The 25,192-nt window shown below is 37.7% G+C and overlaps 1 protein-coding gene across 13 annotated transcripts in view; it reads left to right on the top strand.

The window, feature by feature from the left end:
- Window positions 1-25,192, top strand: part of C2CD3 (C2 domain containing 3 centriole elongation regulator) — a 162,507-nt gene that overhangs the window by 49,520 nt on the left and 87,795 nt on the right. For all 13 annotated transcript variants that reach the window (XR_002938508.3, XR_010147281.1, XM_063783205.1 and 10 more), the window contains 8 exons: window positions 2,595-2,749; window positions 6,152-6,361; window positions 6,853-6,965; window positions 11,618-11,736; window positions 14,296-14,418; window positions 17,166-17,660; window positions 20,115-20,266; window positions 22,542-22,788. Coding sequence is in view for 11 of the 13 variants with exons in the window: in XM_063783205.1 (XP_063639275.1) it covers window positions 2,595-2,749; window positions 6,152-6,361; window positions 6,853-6,965; window positions 11,618-11,736; window positions 14,296-14,418; window positions 17,166-17,660; window positions 20,115-20,266; window positions 22,542-22,788 (1,614 nt within the window). In the remaining 2 variants the exon portion in view is untranslated. The remainder of the gene's footprint in view (window positions 1-2,594; window positions 2,750-6,151; window positions 6,362-6,852; window positions 6,966-11,617; window positions 11,737-14,295; window positions 14,419-17,165; window positions 17,661-20,114; window positions 20,267-22,541; window positions 22,789-25,192) is intronic.

Genomic DNA, 25,192 nt, shown 5'->3' with positions numbered 1-25,192 from the left:
TATGTTGTCCAAGTTGGTCTCAAACTCCTGGCTCAAGCAATTCTCCTGCCTTGGCCTCCCAAAGGGTTGAAATTACAGGCATGAGCCACTGCACCTGGCCTTAGCTCTTGTATCTCCCTATTTTTCGCTGGTACTAATCCTTCTACTTTGAATGTTGAAATGCTCTTAGCCATCTGATAAACTTCATTCTTGAAGGAGAGGATGTGGAGAAATAGGAATGCTTTTACACTGTTAGTGGGAATGTAAAGTAGTTCAACCATTGTGGAAGGCAATGTGGCAATTCCTCAAGGATCTAGAACTAGAATTACCATTTGACCCAGCAATCCTATGACTGGGTGTATACCCAAAGGATTATAAATCATGCTACTATAAAGACACATGCACACATATATTTATTGCGGCACTATTCACAATAGCAAAGACTTGGAACCAACCCAAATGTCCATCAATGATAGATTGGATTAAGAAAATGTGGCACATATACACCATGGAATACTATGCAGCCATAAAAAAGGATGAGGTCATGTCCTTTGCAGGGACATGGATGCAGCTGGAAACCATCATTCTGAGCAAGCTATCACAAGGACAGAAAACCAAACACCGCCTGTTCTCACTCATAGGTGGGAATTGAACAATGAGTTCACTTAGACACGGGGCGGGGAACATCACACACCGGGGCCTGTAGGGTGGTTGGGGGCTGGGGGAAGGATAGCATTAGGAGGAATACCTAATGTAAATGATGAGTTGATGGGTGCCACAAACCAACATGGCACATGTATACATATGTAACAAACCTGCACGTTGTGCACATGTACCCTAGAACTTAAAGTATAATTAAAAAAAAAAAGAAGTAATCTTACAATCATGCTGTTCAATGTAGCTACTAGCCACATGCCACTGCTTAAATTAGTTGACATTATATAAAATTTAAAATTTATTTTTCAGTTGCACTAGTCAATAACCATTTTTAAAAGCTGCCACTCAAAGGATAACTTAAAGGCAAAAATCTTTGTAATTTTGCCTTTTAAAAGTTGTATTGTGGTGGTGTGGTGGCTCATGCCTGTAATCCCAGCACTTCAGGAGGCCAAGGCGGGCAGATCACTTAAGGTCAGGAGTTCGAGACCAGCCTGGACAACATGGTGAAACCCTGTCTCTACTAAAAATACAAAAATTAGCCAGATGTGGTGGCGCATTCCTTTAGTCCCAGCTACTTGGGAGACTGAGGCATGAGAATCACTGGAACCTGGGAGGCGGAGGTTGCAGTGAGCGGAGATCGCGCCACTGCACTCCAGCCTGGGCAACAGACTGAGACTCCATCTCAAAAAAAAAAAAAAAAAAAAGTTGTATTGCTTCCAAGAAGACATTCTTATCATGCTTATTTAAATTAATTTGTCCCCCTATCACAGATCAACACATTATACCCCCTGACACGCTGAAAAAAGGGTAGTTTTAAATGATAGACTTAAAATAACTTTGGGTTTGTGTCCTGAATTTATATTATATTAGCAAGCTTTATGTCTTTTTTTAAAAATGGAACCCAGTAACTATAATGCCATCTTCTCTCTTTATTTTACATTTTGTGATGTAGAGGGCTGATCAGTCCATTGCAGTAGCTGCCTTTTCTCAAAATAAAAATGAATTGCAAGGGGCTTAGCCATTGGTTCTCTCATTAAGAAAATTTGTGACTATAGTAAACAGTTCATTTTAGCAAGATTAAAAGCAGAATGAATCATTTGTAGTATAGAATGGTGACAAAAAGTAGTCTTGGCTGGGTATGGTGGCTCATGCCTGTAATTCCAGCACTTTGGGAGGCTGAGATGGGCAGATCACTTGAGCCCAGGAGTTTAAGACCTGCCTGAGCAACATGGCCAAACTTCCTCTCTACAAAAAATACAAAAATTAGTCAGGTGTGGTGGCTTATGTCTGTAGTCCCAGCTACTTGGGAGGCTGAGGTAAGAGGATCACATGAGCCCCAGGGAGGTCAGGGTTGCAGTGAGCTGTGATTGTGCCACTGCACTCCAGTCTGGGCAACACGGTAAGACCCTGTCTCAAAAAAAAAAAAAAAAAAAAAAAGTCTATCCAGATAATTAGGTGACATCGTCCAAGTCATTTGGCCTCAAACTATGGTAGAAATACAGGCTTTGAAGCCCATGGAGATCAAAATCTGGCTTTACAGCTATGGATCATAAACAAGCTGCCTTACTTTTTTCAGCTTTGATTTTCTCACTTGTAAAAACTGAGATAAAGGAACCTTGTCGGAATGTGGTGAATATTAGAAATATACATGTAGCATTAAGCATAATACCAGACATATAGTCTATAGTCAATAAATAATGGTTATTATTATTGAGAATTTGAAAGAAGAATCTACCTTCCTTTATTTGCTTTGAACTGAACTTGTAGGTTATTTTTGTGAACTTCAGATTATTTTTGTATAACCAGGAGAAATATGGGATTATCTCCCTGGTGTCAGTTCTTTCTTTAAGAGAATGATGTATGTACAGAGAAGAACTTGCTTTCTTTAGAGAAATGTTTCGTAGCTACAATTCCCAAAGCAGCAATCATTTAGTGTCTCTGTTTCTTCCTCTCCATAGAAATCTGATACCAGCATCAGTGATTTCCTCAGTGAAGAGGATGATATCGTCCCTTCTAAAAAAATAAGCCAGTCAACAGCTCTTGCCAGATCATCTAAGGTTCTGGAGTCAAGTGATCATAAGCTGAAGAAGAGGTCAGCAGGCAAGAGAAATAGGTGAGCTGCTCTGACTGTTTATTTAAAGGTAAACACAAAGGAAAGTTATTTTCACAAGATCTCCCAAGGTGAAATGACCCATTTGCCCAGCACCATCAGAGTGATTAATTACAATAACACAGTAAACATTGTAATTCTTAAAAATGTAATAATCTGAAAAGATGGCTAAATTTGTTTTCCATAGGTTTTGGGGAACAGGTGGTGTTTGATTACCTGAATAAGTTCTTTAGTGGTGATTTCTGAGATTTTGGTGCTCCCATCACCCAAGCAATATGACACTGTACCCAATTTGTAGTCTTTTTTTTTTTTTTTTTGAGACGGAGTTTCGCTCTTGTTTCCCAGACTGGAGTGCAATGGCACGATCTCAGATCACCGCAACCTCCACCTCCCGGATTGAAGCAATTCTTCTGCCTCAGCCTCCCGAGTAGCTAGGATTACAGGCATGTGCCCCCATGCCCGACTAATTTTGTATTTTTAGTAGAGACGGCGTTTCTCCATGTTGGTCAGGTTGGTCTTGAACTCCCAACCTCAGGTGATCTGCCCACCTTGGCCTCCCAAAGTGCTGGGATTACAGTTGTGAGCCACCACACCCGGCCTCCAATTAGTAGTCTTTTATCCCTCACCTTCTTCCCACTCTTGCCCTCAGTTTCCAAAGTCCATTGTATCATTCTTATGCCTTTGCATCCTCATAGCTTAGCTTCCACTTATGAGTGAGAACATATGATGTTTGGTTTTCTGTTCCTGAGTTACTTCACTTAGAAAAATGGTCTCCAATTCCATCTAGGTTGCTGCAAATGCCATTATTTCATTTCCTTTTTATAGTTGAGTAGTATTCCATATATATATATATATATATATTTGAGGCCAAATGACTTAGACGATGTCACCTAATTAATTGGGTAGACTACTTTTTTTTTTTTGAGATGGGGTCTCACTGTGTTGCCCAGGCTGGAGTGCAGTGGCACAATCACAGCTCACTCATATATATATATTCATATATATATATATTCATATATATATATTCATATATATATATATTCATATATATATTCATATATATATATTCATATATATATTCATATATATATATTCATATATATATATTCATATATATATATTCATATATATATTCATATATATATATTCATATATATATTCATATATATATTCATATATATATATTCATATATATATATATATACACACACACATATATGTATACCACAATTTCTTTATCCATTCATTGATTGATGGGCATTTAGGCTGGTTCCATATTTTTGCAATTGCAAATTGTGCTGCTATAAGCATGCAAGTACAAGTATCTTTTTCATATAGTGACTTCTTTTCCTCTGGGTAGATACCTAGAAGTAGGATTGCTGGGTCAAATGGTAGTTCTACTTTTAGTTCTTTAAGGAATGTCCACACTTTTTTCCATAGTAGTTGTACTAGTTTACATTCCCACCAGCAGTGTAATAGTGTTCCCTTTTCACCGCATCCTCACCAACATTCTTTTTTTTTTTAATTTTTTATTATGGCCATTCTTGCAGGAGTAAAGTGGTATCGCATTGTGGTTTTGATTTGCATTTCCCTGATCATTAGTGATGTTGAGCATATTTTCATACGTTTGTTGGCCATTTGTATATCTTCTTTTGAGAATTGTTTATTCATGTCCTTAGACCACTTTTTGATGGGATTGTTTGATTTTTTCTTGCTAATTTGTTTGCATTCCTTATAGATTCTGGATATTAGTCCTTTGTCAGATGTATAGATTGTGAAGATTTTCTCCCATTCTGTGGGTTGTCTGTTTACTCTGCCGACTGTTTCTTTTGCTGTGCAGAAGCTTTTTAGTTTAATTAAGTCCCATCTATTTATCTTTGTTTTTGTTGCATTTGCTTTTGGGTTCTTGGATATGAAGTCTTTGTCTAAACCATGTCTAGAAGGGTTGTTCCATTGTTATCTTCTAGAATTTTTATGATTTGAGGTCTTAGATTTAAGTCCTTGATCCATCTTGAGTTGATAGTTTTATAAGGTGAGAGATGAACATCCAGTTTCATTCTTCTACATGTGGCTTGCCAATTGTCCCAGCACCATTTGTTGAATAGGGTGTCCTTTCACCACTTTATGTTTTTGTTTGCTTTGTTGAAGATCAGTTGGCTATAAGTATTTGGCTTTATTTCTGGATTCTCTATTCTGTTCCATTGGTCTATGTGTCTATTTTTATACCAATACCATGCTGTTTTGGTGACTGTGGCCTTATAGTATAGTTTGAAGTCAGGTAATGTGATGCCTCCAGATTTGTTCTTTTTGCTTAATCTTGCTTTGGCTATGTGGGCTCTTTTTTGGTTCCATATGAATTTTAACATTTTTTTTTCCTAGTTCTGTGAAGAATGATGAGGGTATTTTGATGGGAATTGCATTGAATTTGTAGATTGCTTTTGGCAGTATCGTTGTTTTCATATTTTTGATTCTACCAAGATAGGTATAATTTAAATGGTTAAGGAAGAAAGCAGAATTCTAGGTTGTATGTGTACTGTGATCACAACTGTGTAGAAAATATGCATAAGGAAAGCAAATGAGAAGGAATACACAAAAGTGACAATAGTAGTTACATTAGAATAGTGGGTAACTGAAATAAGGTCTGTGTCCCTTCTAGAAAAACCTAAATTTGGAGTTTCAGTTTCTGTACTCATATGTATTGTATAATGTATGTGTGTGTATATATGTTGTGTGTGTATAAGTGTGTGTATATATATGTGTATATATGTATGTATATATATGTATGTGTGTGTGTGTGTGTGTGTATATATCTATATAGTATTTTTAAATTTTTTTTTTACCTGGGAGCATAGATTCAAATTACCCTGAATATACACTCTCAAACCTTTAGATTATATTTTTTTTTTTACATTTTTTGAGATTTCTTGTACTATAGGACCAGAATTCTGATAATTAAAGCTGTTTCCAATCCTTGATAACTTGTGAATCAAGATACTTGGCTGGGTGTGGTTGTTCACACCTGTAATCCCAGCACTTTGGGAGGCTGAGGCAGGAGGATTGCTTGAGTCCGGGAGTTCAAGACCAGCCTGGGCAACATAGTAATATCTCATCTCTACAAAAAATACAAAAATTAGCCGAGTGTGATGACCCATGCTTGTGGTCCCAGCTACTTGGGAAGTTGAGGTGGGAGGATCATTTGAGCCCAGGAGGTCAAGGCTGCAGTAAGCCATGATCGTGCCACTGCACTCCAGCCTGGGTGACAGAGCAATACCCTGTGTCAAAAATAAAAATAAAAAAATAAAAACTTGCTGCCCTCCCTTTTTCCTCATCTTGCCTATGCAAACTAGATTGTTTCATGTGAAGCCTGTAGCAGTATGCCTCACTGCTTGTGTGAACTCCTTTCAGAAATTTGGTTGAACAACAGATGCTCTCAGAAACTCCAGAAGATGCCCAAACGATGACACTAAGTGTGGATAGACTGGCCCTTTTGGGTAGAACACATTCAGTCAGAATCATCATCGAAACCATGGGAGTTCCTCCAGATAGTCCTCAGATGACCCCTGGCAAAAAAAGCTATGCTGGTCCACCACCTAAGGTGACTACAGCAAAAAAGCGGTATGTCTCTAACATGAGAAAGCTAAATTTGACATTTTTGGAAAGTGTGTCTGATGGTAATAATCAACAATTGCATAATACTGTGATTTGGGATGTGTTTTCATATGCATCATTTAATCTACAGAAATATATTGAATCCCTGCTATATCCCAAGAACTGTGTAAGTAAGTATGGGACTAAAGAAAATTAAGATACAGACTTTGTTCTTACATATCTTACAGTTAGCAGGAGAGAGAAACATTTAAATGGCTATCTATAACATAAAGCTTTAGGGCCCAAAATAGATGTTTTGTATTAAAAGTGCTGTGGGAACACAAGAAAGGGAGCCTTTGATTCTCTCAGACAGGATTGGTGGAAGGCTTTGAAGAAGAGGTAGGGCCTCTGAGTACTAGAGGTCCTGAAAATAAGATTTCAAATATATGTTGGATTTATCAGACGGAAATTAGGTTTATTGTTTGGTTAGTTTTTAATCACTTTTTTTTTCTTTTTAGCACTTTCTTTGTAGAATATCACTTTCCTGTGGGCTTTTCGGAAAGCGGATTGGGAAAGACAGCTTTGATCACTGAGGTTGTTCGACTCGCCTCCAGTAAAATTACAGATGGAAGTAAGAGACACACTGGTTTTCTGCACCTTAGACATTCTGACTTTGGAAGAATTTTTGAATTCCTAATTACTCATTTGACTTTTTTTTTTTTTTTTTTTTTTGACATGGAGTCTCACTCTTTCGCCCAGGCTGGAGTGGGGTGGCGCAATCTCTGCTCACTGCAGCCTCCACCTCCCGGGTTCAAGCGATTCTCCCATCTCAGCCTCCTGAGTAGCTGGGATTACAGGCGTATGCCACACACCCAGCTAATTTTTGTATTTTTTAGTAGAGACAGGGTTTCACCATGTTGGCCAGGGTGGTCTCGAACCCCTGACCTTAAGTGATCCGCCTGCCTCGGCCTCCCAAAGTGCTGGGATTACAGGCATAAGCCATCATGCCCAGCCAATATTTTCAAGGCTGTGCAACCATCACCACAATCTAATTTTAGAACATTTTCATCCCCCCTAAAAGAAACCCCATACTTACTAGCATTCGCTTCGCATTTCCCTCTTCCCCCAGCCCTAAGCAACTGCTAATCTTTCTTTCCCTATCAATTTGTCCATTCTGGATGTCTCATATAAGTGGAATCATGCAACTTGTGATTTTTGTGACTACTGTCTTTGACTTACCATAATATTTTAAAGTTTCATGTTATAGTATATATCAGTACTTCATTCCTTTCTATGGCTGAGTAATACTCCATTGCATAGATATACCACATTTCATTTATCCTTTCCTCAGTTGCTGGACATTCGTGTTATTTCCACTTCCTGGCAATTTTGCATAATGCTGCTATGTGAACATTTGTGTACGTGGTTTTGTATGGACTGTGTGCTTTCATTTCCCTTGGGTATATATCTAATGGTAGAATTGCTGGGTCATATGGTAACTTTATGTTTTAACTTTTTCAAGAACTGCCAGACTGTTTTCAACAGTGGCTGCACCATTTTCCCACTAGCAGTATATGAAGGTTCTAATTTGTCTACATCCTCGTCAACACTTGTTACTTTCCATTCTTTTTTATTCTGGTCATCCTGGTGGATGTGAAGTGACATCACATTGATTTTGATTTGCATTTTCCTGATGGCCAATCATGTCAAGCATCTTTTCATGTGCTTATTGGCCATTTATAGATCTTCTTTGGAGAAATGTCTATTCAGATCCTTTGTTCATTTTCAAATCAGGCTTTTTGTTATTGAGTTATAAGAGTTCTTTGTATATCCTAGATACAAGCCCCTTATGAGATCTATGATTTGCAAATATTTTCTCCCATTCTGTGGGTTGTCCTTTTACTCTCTAGATGGTATTGTTTACAGCACAAAAGTTTTTAATTTTTATGTACTCTAGTTTATCTGTTTTTTTTCTTTTGTTGCTTAGGCTTTTGGTGTTGTCTTTTTTTCTAATTTGTTTTAAATATTTCAGATACAGAAAAAGGATAATATAATAGACATTTATGTTCCTGCCACCCAAAATTACAGCCACTTTTCTAATATATTCTGAGGATAGCTTTGCCTTGGTTCTCCAGTTTGATCTATGAATAGTTAGTTCATCAGTGTTAAGTTTATTCTCTGGGAAGTAGTTTGAGAAATAAAAGATGTGGTCCTAACACTCCTACTACATAGTCAAATAACTTTTCCTTTACAGCATAGTAACATGGGATTTTTAAATTTTTATTTGCTTTGTTTTGTTTCCTTTTTGAAATAGATAATCCATTCATATGGTTCAAAATTGAACGGTTGCATCCTTGCAGACAATCAAGATTGTTGCTTTTATATCCTTCCTTAAGCCATTATAGATAGATAATGTGTGTGTGTATATATATGTGTGTGTGTGTGTGTGTGTGTGTGTGTGTGTGTGTATATATATATATATATATATATCAGCAAATATGTTTACTCCAGGAGTGTCCAATCTTTTGGCTTCCATGGGCCACGTTGGAAGAAGAATTGTCTTGGGCCACACATAAAATACACTAACAGTAATGATAGCTGATGAGCTTAAAAAAAAAATCGCAAAAAAATCTTACAGTGTTTTAAGAAAGTTTACAAATTTGTGTTGGGCTGCATTCAAAGCCATCCTGGGCCACTTGTGGGTTGGACAAGCTTGGTTTATCCCTTCCCCTGCCTCCCATCCCCCATGTTTCTGCAAGTGTTAGTGCACCATACACAAGTTGAGTGTCCTTTCTTCAAAATGCTTAGAACCAGAAGTATTTAGGATTTCAAATTTTTTCAGATTTTGGAATATTTGCATATACATTAATAAGATATCTTGGGGATAGGACCCAAATCTAAACATGAAATTCATTTATGTTTCATATAGACCTTATATGCATAGCCTGAAGGTAATTTTATACAATATTTTTAATAATTTTGTGCTTGAAATAAAGTTTTCACTGCATTTTGACTGAGACCCATCACATGAGGTAGGGTATGGTATTTTCCACTCTGGCATCATATTGGCATTCAGAAAGTTTTGGATTTTGGAGCATTTTGGATTTTGAGTTTTGGGGTTAGGGCTGCCCAACCTGTACATGGTTCTGCACCTTGCCTTTAACATTATATCTTAGGAATTTTTGCATATCAGGACGTAAAGAGGAAAGAGGAAACTCACAGATGAGGAAAGAGGAAACTGAGACATAAATTAATTAAGTAGCTTGTATGAGATCACACAGCTGGTTTATGGTAGAACTAGAATTTCAACCTAGCACCATTTCGATTCCAAAATGTGCCTTAATCTGTATTGCTTCTTAAACATTATTGTTGTTGTTGGCCACAGTGATTGATCTTCTCTACATTTTTCTGAGAAGGATTATATAGGAAATGTGGAATAAGCATTGAGCAAAGAATTGCAAGACTGGGTTCTAGTTCTGATTATACCACACACTAATCATATGCCTTAGGCAAAATCACTTTCTTACCTGTGGGCCTCTCTTAACAATAATATGGATTAGACTAGGTATTAATCTGGATCCCTTTCAACTCTTGAAAAAAATCTTCTCTGGGACACTGTTAGCAAGTTATTTACCTGAATTTCTTCTTCACTTACTGCCTTAACTCACTTTTCAGTGGTAAAAAATAATGAGCTTAAGAAACAGAATTATATAAGAAATATAGTAACAGTGCAAGAACATACCCAAGTAGTAAGGAGAAATTGAAATAGGATTGTTTGTACATAAAGAATTTTACAGTGTTCAAAGTGCTTTTTCCTTTATTACCTCAGTTCATCCTCCCAGCACACCAATGAGGTGCAGGTGTTATCTTACTTCCCTTTCCCAGGTAGGGTAACCAGATAAACTGATCTAGTGGATGTGGGCTTCCTGGCCCCAGACCTTTTGTTCATAGTTCCCGTGCATTGATCCACATAGCAAGGTCCAGATCCTGTCCAACAGTGCCAAGAAAAGTATAGAGTCGCCAGTTAATATGGCCAGAGATGAATAGAGAGATCAGTAGGTTAAAATGGGTCATTTGAATGAATGCTAGAAATAGCAGATTCTCTTCATACATAACTGGGCCTCTTGTGAAGATTCTTCAGATTCATGATCCATTTTAACAGCCTTAGCAGTGAATGGACAGGAAGATCATTTTATAGGTGATAAATTGTTTCTGCGGTGGTAAGTAATAGTAAGTATTAGAACTGGAGCTTAAACTTATATCCTTTGATTCTGGTCTCAAATTCTTTTTATTTTATTTTATTTATTTATTTATTTATTTATTTATTTATTTATTTATTTATTTATTTTTGAGACAGAGTCTCACTCTGTTGCCTAGGCTGGAGTGCAGTGGTGTGCTCTAGGCTCACTGCAAGCTCTGCTTCCCGGGTTCACGCCACTCTCCTGCCTTAGCCTCCCAAGTAGCTGGGACTACAGGCATCTGCCACTGCGCCCAGCTAATTTTTTTTTTTTTTTTTTTTGTATTTTTAGTAGAGACGGGGTTTCACCATGTTAGCCAGGTTGGTCTTGATCTCCTGACCTCGTGATCTGCCCATCTCGGCCTCCCAAAGTGCTGGAATTACAGGCGTGAGCCACCGCACCCGGCCTCAAATTCTTTTTATTTACCAGTTAAAACTCCATAGCCATGAGCACAAACTCAAATACCACCATCACTTTATCCACTTACACTTATAGTTATAGCAGAAACCCCTTCCTTTCCACCCAAGAGACAGACTACTTTGCCTGACACTACCAGCTAACATCAGTACCTGATAACTTGTTTGTGACAGTAAGAGTGTCCAGAAGGTAGGCTTATTTTTGTATTATAGTTTTTTATTCCATTCTTCTATTTATCCCTCATTGTTCCACCTCCAACCAGCCCCCTTCTTTTAGTATACTACCTACAAACTAGTCTTTTAAAAACAGTGCTATTACCTAAAACCCAGTGAAGTATATAGATATGTCTCCTTACACATCCAGTACTCATATGATTGACATTCATTTCTCATGGCAAAGCAGAGCAACATAGCACTGCCTGTCTTCTGTGTACTATCTCCAGAGTTTTCTCTTTGTCCCTGCTCATTCAATCCTACAACCCTAGCACTTTCTGTGAAAGCACACTGACTCGATTTCTGCAGGAGATTTTAATTAAATTTGAAAGGGAGGCAGGTGGTATCAAGGCATGAATTGATGATGACTTCAGTTGGGTGGTGTGACATGTCTGTGTGTCTGGTTCTCCTTACAGAGGTGAAGTTCCAGCAGCGATTTGTGTTTCCAGTACAGTTTGGTGGCCCAATGATAGAGCACTGGTGGAATTCCAACCTCACTTTCAAAATTTATGTAAAGAAAACTCCACAGAAAAAGGTACTTTGAGTGATTTTGGCCTTTGCCTTACCTTCACACTAGGGATTTGGAGGATGCCTAAAATTATATTCTTACCTAAACTAGGAATCTTCAGGTGCAGGCAGTACTAATAATCCATTGTTATTATTATTATTATTATTATCATCATTATTATTATTACTACTACTAATCTCTGCTGTTTGTCATGGGCCAGATATAATACTAAAGGCTCTACACGAGCACACTATCAATTTTAATCACCACAACTCTGTGAATTAGGTACATTATTATATTTGTTTTACAGATGAAGAAACTGAGATTTAGTTAACATGTCTAAGATCACTCAATCTAATGAAAGAGCCAGGACACCATCCCAAATCTGCTGTCTTTAGATCTCAAGTTCTTAACCTCTTTATTGTGCTGTTCCCTTCTAAAGAAAGGTAGCTATATTGATACAGGCTATTAGCCTTAATTTGAGATTCTACTTCCTGTTTGCAGGCAGAATACATAAGGTATCCAAGCCCAAAATAATATAGTTGTGAGTAGCAGTTTTGATCAACTAATTCCAAGTTTATAAAATTGCTTGCAGCTGGCATAATGTAAATCAATAAACTATAACAAGCAGTTTTTACTTCCTTTAATAAAAGAGTAGTCTTTATAATCTTTTGACCTCTTATTTGGTATGGATAGCATGAAGAACATCTTGTTTTGTTTTTTTCAGAAGACATATACAATACAGGTCCTTTTTGAAAAATTATAGCAAAATAGGAATGGTGGGAAAGGCACATCATTTCGTAACCTCAAGATAAACTCTATTAACATTTCAATGTATTTACATTTAATCATTTTCCTATACCTAATTAATGGCATTTTTTTTCTTTTCTTTTTTTTTTTTTTTTTGACACAGAGTCTCGCTTTGTCGCCCAGGCTGGAGTGTAGTGGCGCGATCTCAGCTCACTGCAAGCTCTGCCTCCCGGGTTCATGCCATTCTCCTGCCTCAGCCTCCCTAGTAGCTGGGATTACAGGCTCCCACCACCACACCTGGCTAATTTTTTTGTATTTTGAGTAGAGATGGGGTTTCACCATGTTAGCCAGGATGGTCTCGATCTCTTGACCTTGTGATCTGCCCACCTCGGCCTCCCAAAGTGCTGGGATTACAGGCATGAGCCACCATGCCCGGCCGGCATTTTTTTTCTAATTATAAAAGAGTTTTACGTATTTTTGTAGAAAACTTGAAAAATAATTTTTAAAAGGCAAAAATTGCCTGTAATTCTGTCACCAAGAAATAACTATTGTTAACATTTATGACTATCTGCATTGTCTTTTTCCAATGAATACAGTATGTTGTATAATTTTGTATGTAGGTTTTATTCTTCCTTTTTATCATTTAGCATCTTGAGGGTTTTTATTCATTTTTCTTCAAAAATATCTATTTAATGTTTTTCACATAATTTTGTAAGTATTTGAAGGTTTATGATATATATGAGTTAATACCCTTTTATCAAACATTATAACAAATAACAGTTAATATTATTAGAAACTTTTAGTAAATGTCATTTTAATGGCTACATGTTATGCCATCATATGGATGTGCTGTATAATTAGCTTAATAATTCCTGATTATTGGACAACTAGGTATATCTCATTGTTAACTACTTTTAACATATACATATTTGTGTATAAGCTTTTTATGCATTGTTTCTTATTTCTGTGTGTGTGTGTGTGTGTGTGTGTGTGTGTGTGTGTGTGAGACACAGTTTCATTCTTGTTGCCCAGGCTGGAGTGCAATGGCATGGTCTCAGCTTACTGCAACCTCAGCCTCCTGGGTTCGAGCGATTCTCCTGCCTCAGCCTCCTGAGTAGCTGGGATTACAGGCACCTGCCACCATGCCCAGCTAATTTTTTTGTATTTTTAGTAGAGACGGGGGTTTCACCATGTTGGCCAGGCTGGTCTTGAACTCCTGACCTGAGGTGATCTGCCCGCCTCAGCCTCCCAAAGTGCTGGGATTACAGGCATGGGCCACCGCGCCCAGCCTGTTTATTATTTCTTTAGTACAAATTCCCAGAAATGGAATTACTGGGCCAAAGAGCATAAATATTTAAAGCTTTTAATATCTGTTACCAAATTTGCCATCCAAAAGCATATTGCCAGTTTATATTTCCAGCTTTACGCATATGACAGCCTCTTGTTTCTCCATAGCCTTGATAGCATTAGATATATTAAATTTTACAATTTCCCTAGTTTTAATAGCAAAAATTTGTGACATCTAAATTTTATTTTTTATTTTTAATAGTGAAGTTGAACATTTTGAGTAAGAATTAACTCTTAGTGATAGAAAAAGATAATCTTCCCTCCACTTTGTGGCTTATAAAACCCTCTGTAATCTTATAGAGAGAAGTAGCAAAAGCCAGAAGAGAGACCAAAATATGACAAAGTGGGATCTCAGAGTTGTCTTAGATAATTAAGCTTTTTTCTTCCTGAATGGTTTCCTTTATAAGCCATCATATGTTGTCACTTTAATTAAGATCACCTGTGGCTTCTCTTTAATTAATCTAAATGTTCTCTTTCCTTCTTTCTCAGCCAGAAGTCATTGGATCTGCGTCACTTTCTTTGCGAGCTGTCATTCAATCAGAGCTGCTTTCTTTCAGTGATCAGCTTCCAGTGCAACAAGAAAATGGTCAGTCTCCATTTGGCCCCCTCAAGGTATGTAGATATACATTCAGGAAGTCAGAAGTATTTGCCGAGTATGCATTATTGACTGGCACTGAGGATATAGCAGTGAACAAGAAAAGCAAGGTCTTTGATCTTGTGTAGCATCTCTTGAAATAGAGCAGTGGAAGTACTATGAAGGAAATAAATGGTATGATGTGATAGTGAGTACCTGTGAGAAAGCAGGAGATGGTGATCAGGGAGGATCTTTCTATGGAGGTGAAATAGAAGGTGAGATTTGAAGAATAAGAGGAGTAAGTAAAAAACACAGAGACCATTCCAGAGAGAATAACAGGTGCAACAGCCCTAAAGCAGGAGTGGGCTTGGAGTCATCAAGGGATAGAAAGTTGCCAGAGGATAGTGAGCAAGAGAGAGAGTGGTAGAAAGTAGGGTTGAACGGTCAGGTAGAAGCCATATCATCAGAGCTTTGTAGGTAAAGGTAAAGAGTTTAGATTTTAGCCTAAGATCCAAGGAAAGAATGTTGAAGCATGGGACTGACATCATCTGATTTCCATTTTACAAGATTACTGTGTGGAGAATAGATGGCAAGAGGAAAGAGAGAAATGGGCTGTGGCATTAGTCCAGAAAAGAGATGATTGATGGTGGCTTAGACTAGAGTAATTGAAATAAAGAAGGAGAGCAGTAACTAAGTGTGCCTGGTAGAATGAATTCTGGTATATAATTCATTGGAGAGAGGGTTATTTCCTTGTATTCAGGTGAGTTAGGATTTCTTAGATGACAGAATCTGAGCATGTGGCTTCAGTATAGCTTTGTCCTGGTGAGTTTTAAAAATCAGCCGGGTGCAGTGGCTCAAGCCTGTAATCCCAGCACTTTGGGAAGCCAAGGCGGGCAGATTGCCGGAGCTCAGGAGTTCTAGACCAGCCTGGGCAACATGGCTAAACCACATGTCTACTAAAAATACAAAAATTAGCCAGGAGTGATGGCACACGCCTGTAATCCCAGCTACTCGGGAGGCTGAGACACAAAAATCGTTTGAACCCGGGAGGCAGAGGTTGCAATGAGCCAAGGTTGCACCATTGCACTCCAGCCTGGGCGACAGAGCAAGACTCTGTCTCAAAAGAAAAAAAAAAATCATCACAGCCATGCCTAAAACATCCTGATGGCTCCCAATCACCCAAAGGATAAAGTACAAGGCTTAATATATGACCCTGGCCTACCATTTCAACCTTCTCTCTTACAGCTTCTCTACCAATAACTATGTCACTCTACGTAAAGAGTCAGTAAGGTATCATGCTGGTTCATGCCTCTGTGTTTTTGTTATTGATTATCATACTGCCTTTTCTTCTTGAAAGCCTTGTCTCTCTTCTTGGTCTTAGTAAATACCACTTTGCTTTAAAGACTTACACAATTATTATTGCAAAAAATTAACATCACCTACTCTTGCTATCCAAGTTATAGTTTTTGTCTGCCTGGTTCATTCTGGACTACAAAGTTTAAAATCAGAAAGGGGTTATAAATAGGATTGATCAACTAGAAATTTTTTCTGTTCTGGCTCTTTTGAGAGAAATACTATTCTGGATAGATTGCTGTCTATATTCAACAGAGTAAAAGAACCTTGCTATGTAACACTTAGGATTTCAGATGGAAGAAACAGCAAGAACCTTTTACCCCTAAGTAATTGAGTCTCCTAACAGTTAGTGACCACTTCTGTTCTTCAAATTCATCATTTATCCTGCATCCCTTTTCTTTTTTACTTTTTAATTATTTAGACTTTTTTTATACCCTTTACTGAGACTCCCCAATTCTTACTATTTCTCACATTTTCTTTATAATTGTCTGTCTGCCTCTTCTCTGCCTCTCTCTCTCTGTCCCTTTATCTCCTCCCCCCATACATGTACATACACATTTTTTTGTGAACTATTTGAGAGTAAGTTGTACATCATGCCTCTTTCCCCCTAAATTCTTTAGTTTATATTTTATGTATTTCCTTAGAACAAGGACATCATCATGCATAATACTCTAGAGTTATAAAAGTCAGCATAGCATTGATACTATATCTGCAGGCTATACTGAGATTTCACCAATTATACCAGTGCCTTTATAGCAAATATTTTTTTCTAGTCCAGGATTATCTATTGCATTTTGTCAGATCTTTCTAATCTCCTTTAGTCAGGAACAGTTCTGCAGCCTTTCTTTATTTTTCAATATGCTGATATTTTTAAGTAATGCCAGTTATTTTAAAGAATGTTCCTCCACTGGGGTTAACCTGAATCACTTATTACTGTGATGATTGTCAAATGGTGATTTCTAACTCTACCGTCTCTTTTGCATTTATTAATTGGCATTCTATATAGAGAAGCTGTTTCTTCTCTCATATTTATTTTATATCAGGATGGACTCATGGATTCTTATTCAATAGTTTATAATCCATTACTGTTATTCATTCTGATGCTTAAGTTGTCCTAGATTTAGCCAGTGGGAGCCTCTTCAGCTGGATTCTGGGTCCTTTAAACATGGCTCCATTCTTTTCTGGGAACTATCTTATATTCTGGCATAACTTGATCTTCCAGGCTCATCTTTTGTTATTGATAAATCATCTGTCTAGTTTTTCTTAGTCTAGCAAGTTAATGTATATGCATTCTGTTAATATTCTTACTATTAGAGTGTTTGAGGATGAGTTAATTCATTTCCTAATAATCTGATGTTGTTTCCAGCCTCAAAATTCTAATTCCAATTCTAAAGGACATTCTTATTGACTCTTCTCCTTTTGTGTTTTACAGGTAACCATGGAGCTTATTACAGATAACAAAGATTTCACTGGTATCAATACTAAGTTAAGTGGCAACACCCATTATACCCCACTTTGTGCTCCTACAAGTCCAAATAAGGCACTACCAGAACTTAACCAAGATATGACCTGTACCAAAAATCCACAAAACTTAAATCAAATTCATGAGGAAACTGCAAAGAAAGCACAGAACTTGGTGCTCCCCAACCGAAAGTCACCAAGCCCTGTAGCACCACATCCTTCAACCTTCGTAGCTACGCCAGCCTCCCATAATTTAGTCAATCAGACAAATGGGACAACAAAAGAGAGTGCTTTGCTGTTGCATGTGCTGTTGATGGTGCCAGATGGGAAAGATTTTATTAGTGGAGAATCTGAGAAACAATCACCATGCAATGTTTATTTAAATTGTAAACTCTTCAGCACAGAGGAAGTCACCAGATCTGTCATCGCATGGGGCACAACACAGCCGGTCTTTAACTTTTCTCAGGTAACTTTGTACATTCCATATCCATTAGAGGAATATAGGGGTGAGAGACAAATGCCTCCCAAATTATTATTTCGTCTTAAATCTAGAATGTTCAGACTAGAAGGAACCTTTGTAATTATCTGGTGTACAGATTCAGTCCCACTATTGGATGGGAAGAGGGAAAGGCATTGTCAACATTTTAAAACTGTTTGTCTTTATTTCTATTCTGTCTGAGTTCACATGGTTTCTCACTGTTTCTTTTGCCTGAGTTTTGGGATTCTATTCCTTTCTGCTTCCTCTAAGACTTTCATTAGTTAAACCTCCCCATCTTTCTCCAATCTCTCCTTCTTTATTATTTTATTTTATATATTTCTCCTCACATTTATTCTTCTGCCTACTTCAGTATTCATCTTAACTTGATTTTTCTGTGTAATGTGGTGCTTAAATTGTTTTCTTTCTTGGTTTTTGTAACTTTACTGTCTTAATTTCTTCCTCACTCAAAGCTGTTCTTTTTCAGTCATTGGGCCAGAAGGAAAACTAGGAAAAGGGTGGTAACCCCAGTACTTCTTCCTTTAACTGTTGGTGCTTCCACTCTTACTCTATTGCTGGCACTCTTCCAAATCAACCCACTTTTCCCCATGGTCGTCACATCTATCCACACAGCTTCAGCACTCATTTTTATGAAGATAACTTCCATGTCTACATTTCTATATAAGCCAGACATTTCCTTTTAGTTTGAGATTTCTGTATCTAACTGCCTGCTGGTCATTATCACCTGGATATCTCAGAAGCAGTTTACACTTGGCACCTAACACATTGCCTGGCACATACTGGGTATTCAATAAAGATGTGTAAATGAAAGAATGAATTCAAACATGTTCAAATCTGAATTTATCACTTCTTCCAAATCTGTTCTTCCTCTTTTTGTCTGCCCTAATTCAAATTATAATTTACTCAGGCACCTAAGTAGAACCTGTTATTTGTCCTTGACTCTTTCTTATGTAATTACTTACCAAGTCTAATAGATACTACGAACTCAATTATCTGGAAGACATCCCTTTACCTTCACTGCACTGCCACTGCTTCCATTCAAACCTTCACCCTCCTTCCAAATAGCCTTCAGACTGGTATAGCTGTTTCCCAGCTCTCTTTATGTCCATTGCCTCCTTTATGCACCAATGAGAATGACCTTTCTAAAACACTAACCTGAACATTTTACTTCCCTGCTTAAAGCCTTTCCGTGATTCCCTATATCCTTCAAGATGGAATGTAAATCCTTGGCATCCAAGACCCTTTGAAAACTGACTGTATGTACTTCTCCAGCTTCAGCTCCTGCCACTCTTCCCCTTATACTAGATAGCCCAGCTGTGCTCAGCTACTTAGACTTTCCTGAATATTCTCTTCTCCTACTTCTGTATCTTCATATGTGCTCTTTCTTCTGCCTTGAATTTCCTTTAAGCCTTCTTGACACCACTTAAGCAGAGCTTTTTGTATCAGTTAACTCCTGCTCAGCCTTGAGATTTAAGGTTACTTTGTCCCAGAAGTAGTTGCCTGCAACTTCCTTATTTGGAGGTTAGGTTGCTGTTCTAGTTTTACTTTTTTTGGTTTCAAGGAACAGAAATGTGTTCAGGATATAAACACTAGGTTTGTATCCACCTTGTGTTTCTTAGGTGGATACAAAAGTAGCTCTGCTCTGTTTTCTGGTGTCTTCCTCTCATCATCCCTTTTCTAATTTCACGCTTTTTGCCTCTCATGTTTTCTATTGGTTTCAACATTGGGGCTTATTGACCTTCTACTGTTACAGTTGTCCCTACAGCTTGGGTTTCTTCAAATTGGTGGGCCCTTGATTCTACCACTAATTTGACAAAGGTGCTTTTGGCTTAGATCTCTGATTCTCTTTGTGACCTGTCTTTTTCAACTATCACCTGGCCAATTCTGGAGTAATTTTATGTTGAAAATCCAGAGGAGCAGTTGGCTTTGCTCTTTACTGTGACACCTGTTGGGCAGAGCTTTTGGCACTTGGCCATTTTATTAAATGCTATCCAGCCAGTGAATTGGCTGCCCTTTGATAAAATACTCAACTCTTGTCAAGTCAGTAGCATACTTGTTTCAAAAACATCTTTCTTTCAGTGGGGTTTACTAGTGGATCACTTTGCCTTAGAAAGGGTTGGACGAGTTTGGCAGGCACCATGTTTGACATATTTAACAACCTTCTCTGTGTCCTCAAAGCTCCACCTGTATGAGCTTTGTCATCAGAGAACTCACTGTTTTGTATCTGGCCTTTATGTGTTAGTCTCTAACAGCAGACTGCTACTTCTCTTGAGGATACAGAGTAAGTTTTATTTGAATGTCTTTAGCTCATAACACTGTGTGTTAACAATAGGCTTTCTGTAAATGCTTATTGAATGAAAGTATAAATTAATATTTGTCTCAGGTATGAGTTTTTTGTTTGTTTTGGTTGTTCCTCTCTCTTAGGTGATTCCTGTCTCTCTGTCTTCCAAATACCTGGAAAGGCTTAAGAACAATGTGATGGTAATTGAAACTTGGAATAAGGTGCGGAGCCCAGGACAGGACAAGCTGCTCGGGCTGGTGAAACTTCCCCTCCACCAGTTTTACATGTCATTCAAGTAAATAGGACCTTTTGGAGTATTCTTTATTGTGCATCTTTAACTTTGCATGGACTGAAAAGGAATTCTTTTGATTTGCAAACATGAATAGCCCAGTAATCCCTTGAAGGACTTTTTCCAGTTTCAACAGAGTTGCTGCTCTTTCTCCTATTCTAAAGCAGTCTTAGAGATATTGCTTACCATGTTTCAGGCACTATGCTAAAAACCTTGCAACATCAAGTCATTTAATCTTCTTGACAAACCCTCTGAGGCAGGTACTTCTATTTGCTTTTTTGTACAGATGAGTTAACAGAGATTCAGAGAAGTTAAATTACTTGTCACATACATTATAAAGTGAAGGGTTAGGACCCAAGATAGCATGGCTCTGGAGTCCACACTTCACCAAAAAACTCTATTGTCAAAAGTTACCACCTCTCAAAAGGTGGTTTACCATTCCGTCACGGAACTTCAGTATTGTTCACATCAACTATTTGCAAGTTTTATGTAGTGAATATTATCTTTTAGACCTTCAGATTTGATTGCTCCACCTCACTTTTAACACATAGGTGGGGTATTGATTAACCTGAAGGTTATTTCGTTCCTCAATACAAACTGTTTCTTTTTTGTTGTTTTTCTTTTTTTTTTTTTTTTGAGACGGAGTCTCACTCTGTTGCCCAGGCTGGAGTGCAGTGGCGCGATCTCGGCTCACTGCAAGCTCCACCTCCTGGGTTCACGCCATTCTTCTGCCTCAGTCTCCCAAGTAGCTGGGACTACAGGCACCTGCCACCACACCTGGCTAATTTTTTGTATTTTTAGTAGAGACGGGGTTTCACCGTGTTAACCAGGACAGTCTCGATCTCCTGACCTCATGATCCGCCCGCCTCAGCCTCCCAAAGTTATGGTGTTACAGGCATGAGCCACCGCGCCCAGCCCAAACTGTTCCTTTTTAATTTTGACTCAAGATTCTGATTTTTAATTATTTTAGCACTGACCTCTTTCCTAGCAGCCTTCTCATAGTTCTGTGTTTTAAATGTTGTGTTTTACATTTTACAAAGAGCACCTTTGTGGGCATTAGCTCATTTGAACCTTACTATAACCCTATAAAGTATTGTTATTATCCCTATATTACAGATGAAGAAATTTGTCCTTTAACTTGCAGAAGTCACTTAACCTCTCTGACTTTCTTTTCCTCATCTGTAAAATGAGGGTGATAGTAGATTACCTATCTCTCTTGTGGAACAATCGTGAAGATCTAGAGAGAAAATACATGGATATGCCTTCTGTGAACAGCTGAGTATTAATACTTACAACAGTAACATTGGAAATCATGGCCAGGCTGGGTAGTCCTGCTGGAATCGTGGATGCCACTGTCTGCTGTAGGCTGTTAGTTTTCCTTTTTTTCTTAAATTATGATGTTAGTTTGGTCTGGTGTTACCCTTCTTCCACTTCACTTCTCATTCCATTAGATCTCATTCTTTGCTCAGAGTGTGTAAAATAATAGTAGCTACCAGTTACTGGGCATCTTCCATGTACCAAGCATCATAGTTGGTATTTTGTATGTTATCTCAGTTTAGTCCTAACAACCACCCTTTGATGGAAGTTTTTTCATTGCGTACGTTTTTAAAATGACAAAACAGACTCAAAAATGTTAAATGAATTGCTTGAGTCACACAGCAAATAAGTGGCAGAGCTAAGATTCAGCATGGCATTATAAATCATTTATCAGAGCTTGAATCCCAACTTAACCTCCTACTAGTTGTGTATCCTTAGCTAAGTTACTTAACCTCTTTAAATTTGGCTTTTCTCATCCATTAATAGTGGATAATACCAACCTTTGCAGCGTTAAAAGGATTAGAAATACTATAAAATGCCTATCACATACTAAGCACTTAGTAGATGGCAGATATTGGCAATATTTTCCAAATCTTATCTGTCAGACACCAAAGTCCACATTCTTCCTAGTAGACCACACTTCCTCCCTTTAAAATAATGCAGTTTAGCAAAGCTGCATGAGATACTGTTCAAATCACAGACACTGGACTTGGGTCCATAATGCTACAGAGACATATCAGACACATTCCTTGCCTTCAAATTGCTACATTTTGAACTTCTCTGCCTGGTAATTTTTATTTGGTAGGTTACTGACAGATGCACACATTTTTTAAAACCACTATTACTTTTCCAGTTGCAAATCTATTTTTAACAAACTGAAAAAATGAGTCAAGAAAGAAATAAAACAACTCTATGACATGATTGATGCTTGTTATTTGCTTATTCACAATTTCTCCCCCTCTAGAGATGCTAAGATTTCTCGCCTGCTGCTGGATGCCCAGTACCCAGTTGTTGCTGTCGACAGCTATATGCCTGTGATTGATGTGTTTTCAGGCCACCAAAATGGGAGTCTTCGAGTCTTTTTAGCTATGGGTTCTTCAAATCAAATAATGGCACTACAAAGATTAAAGAATGAAGAAGGAACACTCCCTCCCTTCAGCCCTAGGCCAGCCCATTTCCTGGACCAGCCAACTGCAGCATCTGTTGCTATGGTAGTAAACGCTATGGTTTACAAAAAGTCATTATTTCATTTTCTCTTGCATATTTTAGTGAATTTATTGCCCAAATCCTTTATTTCTGTAATGAAAGGCTCAACAAAAGAACATAACGTGCACTCCAGTGCTTCCTATAAATCAAAGGAATCATTGGTAATTTTCTGTTATGATTTAAATGGATCTCTATGTCCCTCTTAGCTCCCTGAATTTATAAAGAAAATCCAATCGAACAACCAAATCTTAATTATCTAATTTACTGGCTTAATTGCCTTTAAAAAAAATTGGGAGTGGAGAGTGATCCCAAATGTAAGCCAGCAAAATCTTACTCTGCTTATTGGCTGAGCCCATGCTGGAAAGTCATTGTGAAGTGCTTGCTTATCTACTAGTAATTTAAAAGTAATTTGTTTTTGTATGGTGCTGTCCAGTTGAGAAAGCACATTGACATACATTCTCATGTTTATTTCCCTAACAACTACCTGAGGTGGGTTATTGTTATTCTGTTTTATAGATAATGAGACAGAATCAAAGAGGTTAGGTTACTTGTCCGGGGTCACATAACTAAGAATGAGAGAATTGGGATTCAGACACAGGTCTTCTAACTTCAAGTTCAGTCTTTATTCCGCTGTATCATGTACTACTGTATCTTCTATTTGTTGTCTTTACTAGTACAGCCAAATCTCAGTATCCATACCATTTAAGTATGTTATATTCTTAAGTCTGAACCCAAATGACAAATTTAAATGTCTCTAGCAGGGAAAGAACTGTTAGGAAAATAACTTTTAGCAAGTTATGGTTTATTTGTATATTATGAACTCCACATTTTTCTTAGTTATTTGTTAGATTTTTTTTTTTTTTTTCGAGGTGAGGTCTCGCTCTGTTGCCCAGGCTGGAGTGCAGTGGTGCCATCTCAGCTCACTACAACCTCCACCAACTGGGTTCAAGGGATTCTCCTGCCTTGGCCTCCCGGGTAGCTGGGATTATAGGCACCCACCACTGGGCCTGGTAACTTACATATTTTTAGTAGAGATGGGATTTCACCATATTGCCCAGGCCAGGCTGGTCTCGAACTCCTAACCTCAAGTGATCCACCCACCTCGACCTCCTAGAGTGCTGGGATTACAGGCATGAACCACCACACCCGGCCAGTTATTTCTTAGATATTATTGTTTGTCAATAGATAATCGTATTTTTCAAGTTGAAAATTACATAAAAGCACAAATAAAGAAAAGCCACATTAATATCCCCAAGTCTGTTTAGGCGTTGTATGGCTGTCATCTTGCAGTGTAGACTCAGATTTTGTTAAATTCCATAGTAAAGGTTAGAAAATGTTTCTCACTACATGCACAGAGGAAATCCTTGAAAGATTTACCTGTGGGATTAGATATCTATAAAAACAATTGTTTTTCCTCCTCTACTCATGCCTCTCATCCAATTCACTATTTGCAGAACTGAATATCAAATTGCTGTGATACTATAAGGCCAAATTAAGTAGCTGTTGTGACTCTGAGAGATTTTTTTTTCAAATTTTTTTGCCCGAGGGAATCAAATTGCAAGTTTCCTGTTTTTCTAAGGAAAATTTTTGAGCAGGTATTGCTAAAATATGCTTTCAGATTTCAAAGCAGAGACCTAATACAGTCTCTGTTCTAGATTTTTTGGATTAGTAGTTAAAATGTTAAACATATGTATATCATATAGTCTCAACTCTTTTCTGAATGCTGAATTCCCCCTTTGAATTTTCCTGAATAATTCGTTCTCTAAGATCTGCTGTATAGAATAGGGATAAAGAACACTGGCTCTGGAGTCAGACTACGTTGAGTCTAAACCTGGTTCCACTGTTACTAGCTCTGCATGTTAAATCACTTAATGAAGGTGAGCTGTTTGGTATAGTGCCTGGTTCATAGTAAATCCTCAATAAATACACGATTATTTGTTGTTATTACCTTTAGTAACAGTGTCTTCACTACCTCCCAAAGTAGTCCTTACCATTATTGGACAGTCCTGGTGTTATCCCCAACTGATTTGAAATAGTAATTAGTACCTGTTTGCTATTCTGAATGGCCAGACTGAGGAGTCCTGCTGGAATCGTGGATGCCACCGTCTGCTGTAGGCTATTAGTTTTCCTTTTTTTTCTTAAATTATGATATTAGTTTGGTCTGGTGTTACCCTTCTTCCACTTCACTTCTCATTCTTTTGCTATTCTAAATGTAGAATTTATTCTAAATTTACGATTTATTATTTTTCCTATGAAGGGAACAGCCTTCTATTCTTAGTATATTAAGAGCTTTTATCAGGAACAAACGTTGAATTTTATCAAATGCCTTTTCAGCATTTGTGTTAATCATTTTTGTTGTTCCATTAATGCACTGAATTACATTTATGGATTTCCTAATATTAACCCAGT

Source organism: Pan troglodytes, chromosome 9, assembly GCF_028858775.2.
Source record: "Pan troglodytes isolate AG18354 chromosome 9, NHGRI_mPanTro3-v2.0_pri, whole genome shotgun sequence".
Classification (NCBI taxonomy): Eukaryota; Metazoa; Chordata; class Mammalia; order Primates; family Hominidae; genus Pan; species Pan troglodytes.
This window is presented reverse-complemented; position numbering and strand designations above follow the sequence as displayed.